The 7,474-nt window shown below is 35.2% G+C and overlaps 1 protein-coding gene across 1 annotated transcript in view; it reads left to right on the forward strand.

The window, feature by feature from the left end:
• LOC107691204 (lysosomal-trafficking regulator-like) overlaps positions 1–7,474 on the forward strand; it is a 122,024-nt gene that overhangs the window by 25,921 nt on the left and 88,629 nt on the right. The window contains 1 exon segment of the mRNA XM_016489701.1: positions 1,565–1,656. Coding sequence (XP_016345187.1) covers positions 1,565–1,656 — 92 coding nt within the window.

Genomic DNA, 7,474 nt, shown 5'->3' on the forward strand with positions numbered 1-7,474 from the left:
ACCAAGAGCTTGTAACACTCCAAAGAGAAAGGAAAAATTGAAATGGCATCATATGACCCCTTTAAGTGCAGTCGGGTATGTTTTAAATGAATGTAAACCGGTGAGAAAGATGTGTATTATTATACTGGATCCATGCAGTCGGATTTAAAGGGACAGCAGCCTATAAATACGTGCTGCTGAATATGTCACTAATGTTAATCAAACAACAAAACAGCTATAACAAAGATTAATCTAAATTTAATTCATACAGTGAACACTATGCAGTGTTATTTTACACTTAATTATTAAATTTCTGTACCTGAATACTACGGTTTATTTGATCTATGCTTGTAAATTGTGTATTTCTTTTTTTTCTTTTTCTTTCTTTTTTTTTTTTTGTACTGACTGTTCACTTGCCTTTAATCATGTTTGAATTTTTTCAGACTATAGTTTTGTATATGAAGAAGTATGGTATTAGTATCCATACAGTGTATGGAAAGCAAAGTTACAATGATATAAAATTAGTTTTTTTTTTGTATGTTCACACTGATGTTAAAATGACATTTTCTGATTTGTGACATTACTTTTTATGTAATGCTAAAACACTGCTGGTCACTTTCAGAAGTTGTAGTGATTCTTTCTTTTCCAAGAAAGAATGTGAAACAAATTTGTTATATAATTTTCATTTTTAAATATTTTAAAATATAATTGAAATTGATTTTACACACTTACCGTATCGCATATCGAATATCGCATTTTTTAACACGGTATCGCATATCGCATTTTTCTTCAATATCGCGCAGCCGTAATTGATTGATTGATTGAAATATGACCCTTGACAAATTCTTGACAGACTTCATGAGATTCATCCATAATACTACTACTACTATGTATGAACCTCACAAAACCAGTTAAGAATTTATCAAGGGTCATATTTTAACCTAAAATAAAAACAAATAAATAATAATAATAAATGTTCTATCTATCTATCTATCTATCTATCTATCTATCTATCTATTTTTTTATTTTTTTTATATTATTGTATTGCTTTTGGGTAGTATGTGTAGTATGTGATCTAAGGCACAGCCACACTCATGTAGATGCAGCAGCAGCAGCTGTAGTACCTTTTCCTGCGTCTGGCCTCTAACTCACTCGCTCATGTGAGTGGAAGTTGCTCCATGTAATGTGATTATTCTGTGTCTGTTCCAGTAAATGGAGAAACAGAGACGTCTTTGGGTGTTTTGAGAGCTCACTGGTCGACTGAATGAAGGAAAAGACTTGCTGATCAAAACTGGCCAAAAGCAATGCGCGTCTCATTTTGATACGTTTGTGTAGAAATATAATACATTTATTGCTAATTTGATGTACTACTAAAGTGCACAAAGCAAAACTGCCTTGCAAGAGCATTTTTCTGGTGCTTGCTCAATTAAATCAGCCCTATTTTTACCATCATTCAGAAGTTATATGTTTAATCAAACTCCTAACCAAGTGTCTATACTTCAGAAAATGCAAACATCTAATTCATCTGTGAAATCAAATCTCCTTCATAACAGAGATGTATGTTGTTGTTTTTCTCTGATTTCAGGTCAGTCTTCAGTGTTTGGAGAGTTTTCTCTGCACGTTTCACTGTGTGCGACAACTCGGTGACCCGAGAGCAAAGGATGCGCTCAAATTCTGGTAAGCCGTCTTCTTTTTCAAGATGATCCAGATGTCTAAAGGGCATTGCACACTGAGTCCGACATTTTCGCACGTTAAAAAATAAATACGACCTCACGTCATGTCAATCACGTTTACACACTGCCTCCGAATTCAGATCGGGTTCGATTTTTTCCGTTTTTCGCATCCGTAACAAGCATTTTGAGAGGTGTTTTGACAGTTCAGAGCCACCGTACAAGCGAATGCCAAAATCCAAAATGGCAATTGTCAAGTTCATCCACTTCGTCTCATAGCACAAAGCACTGTATATAGATCCTTGCACACTGAGTTCACAGAAATTGGTGGTCTTCTTTTTAATATGCAAAAGCATCAAACTGAGCCACTGACATCCTGAAGTAAACTTTGAATCGCCCGTGATAATCCTGCTGCTCCTTAATAAGGAGGGGGAACTCTCCTTCCTCTCTATCACAGGATTGGATGGACCCAATATTTCCTTTCTTTTTATTTTTTTAAGAAGCGAGAGGACAACAAAATCATCCTCACTGCTTGACGACTCCATTTAGTGCCGTTTTGCGAATTTTTTTGCAACGGATTAATTAATACGCATCGGACTCAATGTGCAAGGTTTCTGTGCATGACTAATTTTTAGGATTTCAAATACAAAAAAACGCATATGAAAATTTCGGACTCAGTGTGCAGAGACCTTAAGTGTCTTCAGTTGACAGCCAGTGTGCAAAGAAATAGTTACTCAAAAAACTGAAAATCATGTTTTCTTTTGATCACGTCTGTCAAGCAGAATTTTGAATAACATCTTTGTTGTTTCACTGAAATTCATCTGTTTGTTTTTGTCACCAAATAAAAACACTGACTCACTGCATCTTTGAGATATTTTAAGCACAGATCACAGTTCCTGATCAGTGTTTTTTTTTTTTTTTTTGGTGAGTGTAATTTACCAAATTACAGATTTGCCCTCAGTCAGTTGAACCTTGTTTAGATGAACTAAAATCATAGCAAGCAGCGACAGAGCTCATTGTGTTGAGAGAAGCTGATCGTTTGAGGCGAGTGATAAAAGGCTTTCTTTGTCTGGCCAAGTGGCTACATGCCGTGTGCTCAATTAAGTGTGTTTTCTCAGCTCCTAATCTTTATCTTGTGATCATGTGCGGTTCCTGGAACTTTAGCCGAGACACAGGAACTGGACCAAGCTACAGTCCGTCTGATGTGAACGCATTAGTGTGCGATTATTGCATATGAAACCCTTTGACCCGTTCAAAACGTTTATCTGCTTTGAGAGAGATAATAAAGTAATTGCTTTGTTAAAGCAATAGTTCACCCAGAAATTAGAAGTTGCATAACTTATTCACACTTTTGTTCTTGCAAACTTGTCTGATTTCCTGATTTTCCGTGGATATTGAATAATTTTTCCTCTGTCCCATGTTACCATAGGCATACTGGCAAACTGGGACAGCATATCAAGTTATGAGTTTATTATTAACTTGCATAGCAATTGTAATGATAATAAAATGGGAGTATAGTGCAGTGTACATAATATAGGGTGTTTACATGTGTGTATCGCCCAGTGCAGAGTATTTGCATTTCATGAAATGTACAATGCTTAACAAATTTATTAGACCCCACCACCCAATGTAAGTTTTGTGCCACATCTGCCCTAAACTAACAGTACTGGTGATTACCAAATTCATTAATTTATGTGTCTGTTTTGGTTAATCCACCAGTATGTGTAAGCTTTTCATTCACAGTAGTGTTTTTTGGTTATTTTTTGTGAATAAAGCCTATTTACTGTAGTTGTTTCAGTTTGTTATTTGCCTAATAAATGACAATAAAATGTTTAGTTTTAAACAAGTTTTCGACAGATTCCTAATATATTTGTGTTTTCTCTTTATGACAGGTGGTCTAATAAATGTAAGCACTGTATTTCAAAATCAATTTCTTAGTGTTTCATTGTCTTCATATAAGCCTGTGATGTAAACAAAGCAAAAAATATATAAGAATTGCTAGTTTATATCTTAAAATTCTGAATTTTTAAGCTTGCAATTCTGACAATTCTGCAATTCATATTTATTTTTATCCCATGGTGGGAACTAGCTTCCATAATCTACTATTGTTTTGATATGAAAATATTACTTGGAAAAAATGACTAAGTACTTAATATTTCTTAATTTTGCTTTTGACCAAGGTAAGGGGCATTGGTAACACTTTACAAGTTTTCGTTTGTTAACATGATCAAAAAGGAACACAAAAGAAGACATTTTGAAGAAAAGACACTGGACCTCATTGACTTTAATTGTATGAACAACAACACTTTTCATAGACATTTTTTAAAATGTCTTGCTTTCTTCAGTTGAAAACAAATGAAGTCTTTTGGGTTTGGAACAACATTAGTAAATGATGACAGAACGTTAACTTTAACACTAGTTGATAAAAATACAACTGGTTCTTGTTAGTTCATGCTGGCTCAGATATAACTTTTGATTTTAATAATGTGCTGTATTAGTAAATGCTGAAATTAACATTAACTAAGACTAATAAATGCTTCATATTAACTAATGTAGTTTACTAATTCAGTTTGAAAATAACAGTATTTAAAAAGATGGAGTTCAAGCATATTCATATTTACACGGTTGTGCAAAATAAGATAATATGGTTTGCAGAAGACTAAGATTTGTTTTTACATTACAGGATTGTTTCAGCGTCCGGCAAATGGCAGGTTTATCATCTAAACTTTACTACAAAATTGAATTACTCAGTCACCCCCAGGCCTGCCCAGAAGTTTGCTTCCCAGCCTGCCCCTGTGCAACCATGTGACATCACATGCTTTCATGTGATGCACTGATCAACTCAAAATCTGGAAAGCTTCCTTCTGAAATTCCGATTTAATGGAATTTACGGAGCAGGACAGGAAATTCAGTCATTAGTGAAGCGTGGAGGAATGCGGATGTAGGCTTGATTCTTGCGGTTTAGCGGAGACGCTACTACGAGCATGAGTGGAATATGTGGCTGGAACACTGCAGACCTTAATAAGGAGGGGGAACTCTCCTTCCTCTCTATCACAGGATTGGATGGACCCAATATTTCCTTTCTTTTTATTTTTTTAAGAAGCGAGAGGACAACAAAATCATCCTCACTGCTTGACGACTCCATTTAGTGCCGTTTTGCGAATTTTTTTGCAACGGATTAATTAATACGCATCGGACTCAATGTGCAAGGTTTCTGTGCATGACTAATTTTTAGGATTTCAAATACAAAAAAACGCATATGAAAATTTCGGACTCAGTGTGCAGAGACCTTAAGTGTCTTCAGTTGACAGCCAGTGTGCAAAGAAATAGTTACTCAAAAAACTGAAAATCATGTTTTCTTTTGATCACGTCTGTCAAGCAGAATTTTGAATAACATCTTTGTTGTTTCACTGAAATTCATCTGTTTGTTTTTGTCACCAAATAAAAACACTGACTCACTGCATCTTTGAGATATTTTAAGCACAGATCACAGTTCCTGATCAGTGTTTTTTTTTTTTTTTTGGTGAGTGTAATTTACCAAATTACAGATTTGCCCTCAGTCAGTTGAACCTTGTTTAGATGAACTAAAATCATAGCAAGCAGCGACAGAGCTCATTGTGTTGAGAGAAGCTGATCGTTTGAGGCGAGTGATAAAAGGCTTTCTTTGTCTGGCCAAGTGGCTACATGCCGTGTGCTCAATTAAGTGTGTTTTCTCAGCTCCTAATCTTTATCTTGTGATCATGTGCGGTTCCTGGAACTTTAGCCGAGACACAGGAACTGGACCAAGCTACAGTCCGTCTGATGTGAACGCATTAGTGTGCGATTATTGCATATGAAACCCTTTGACCCGTTCAAAACGTTTATCTGCTTTGAGAGAGATAATAAAGTAATTGCTTTGTTAAAGCAATAGTTCACCCAGAAATTAGAAGTTGCATAACTTATTCACACTTTTGTTCTTGCAAACTTGTCTGATTTCCTGATTTTCCGTGGATATTGAATAATTTTTCCTCTGTCCCATGTTACCATAGGCATACTGGCAAACTGGGACAGCATATCAAGTTATGAGTTTATTATTAACTTGCATAGCAATTGTAATGATAATAAAATGGGAGTATAGTGCAGTGTACATAATATAGGGTGTTTACATGTGTGTATCGCCCAGTGCAGAGTATTTGCATTTCATGAAATGTACAATGCTTAACAAATTTATTAGACCCCACCACCCAATGTAAGTTTTGTGCCACATCTGCCCTAAACTAACAGTACTGGTGATTACCAAATTCATTAATTTATGTGTCTGTTTTGGTTAATCCACCAGTATGTGTAAGCTTTTCATTCACAGTAGTGTTTTTTGGTTATTTTTTGTGAATAAAGCCTATTTACTGTAGTTGTTTCAGTTTGTTATTTGCCTAATAAATGACAATAAAATGTTTAGTTTTAAACAAGTTTTCGACAGATTCCTAATATATTTGTGTTTTCTCTTTATGACAGGTGGTCTAATAAATGTAAGCACTGTATTTCAAAATCAATTTCTTAGTGTTTCATTGTCTTCATATAAGCCTGTGATGTAAACAAAGCAAAAAATATATAAGAATTGCTAGTTTATATCTTAAAATTCTGAATTTTTAAGCTTGCAATTCTGACAATTCTGCAATTCATATTTATTTTTATCCCATGGTGGGAACTAGCTTCCATAATCTACTATTGTTTTGATATGAAAATATTACTTGGAAAAAATGACTAAGTACTTAATATTTCTTAATTTTGCTTTTGACCAAGGTAAGGGGCATTGGTAACACTTTACAAGTTTTCGTTTGTTAACATGATCAAAAAGGAACACAAAAGAAGACATTTTGAAGAAAAGACACTGGACCTCATTGACTTTAATTGTATGAACAACAACACTTTTCATAGACATTTTTTAAAATGTCTTGCTTTCTTCAGTTGAAAACAAATGAAGTCTTTTGGGTTTGGAACAACATTAGTAAATGATGACAGAACGTTAACTTTAACACTAGTTGATAAAAATACAACTGGTTCTTGTTAGTTCATGCTGGCTCAGATATAACTTTTGATTTTAATAATGTGCTGTATTAGTAAATGCTGAAATTAACATTAACTAAGACTAATAAATGCTTCATATTAACTAATGTAGTTTACTAATTCAGTTTGAAAATAACAGTATTTAAAAAGATGGAGTTCAAGCATATTCATATTTACACGGTTGTGCAAAATAAGATAATATGGTTTGCAGAAGACTAAGATTTGTTTTTACATTACAGGATTGTTTCAGCGTCCGGCAAATGGCAGGTTTATCATCTAAACTTTACTACAAAATTGAATTACTCAGTCACCCCCAGGCCTGCCCAGAAGTTTGCTTCCCAGCCTGCCCCTGTGCAACCATGTGACATCACATGCTTTCATGTGATGCACTGATCAACTCAAAATCTGGAAAGCTTCCTTCTGAAATTCCGATTTAATGGAATTTACGGAGCAGGACAGGAAATTCAGTCATTAGTGAAGCGTGGAGGAATGCGGATGTAGGCTTGATTCTTGCGGTTTAGCGGAGACGCTACTACGAGCATGAGTGGAATATGTGGCTGGAACACTGCAGACGATGATGGAGATTTTGAGTTTCACTGCGAGCTGGTTGTAGGAGGTACTGTCGGTCGGCTGGAATAGTGTGAGTGTTTCTGGATATTGTAGATTTTAATGGGGGCGTGTCTTTAAAGCACCGTCGGGGTGCTGGAGCTGCTGTGATGTAAAGCGAACGTATTAAAATGTCTGCTAAAATTGTGTATTTGAGCATTGTGTAACACAGAGCA

The sequence above is a fragment of the Sinocyclocheilus anshuiensis genome, unplaced genomic scaffold, assembly GCF_001515605.1.
Source record: "Sinocyclocheilus anshuiensis isolate Anshui unplaced genomic scaffold, SAMN03320099.WGS_v1.1 scaffold462, whole genome shotgun sequence".
NCBI classification, from domain to species: domain Eukaryota; kingdom Metazoa; phylum Chordata; class Actinopteri; order Cypriniformes; family Cyprinidae; genus Sinocyclocheilus; species Sinocyclocheilus anshuiensis.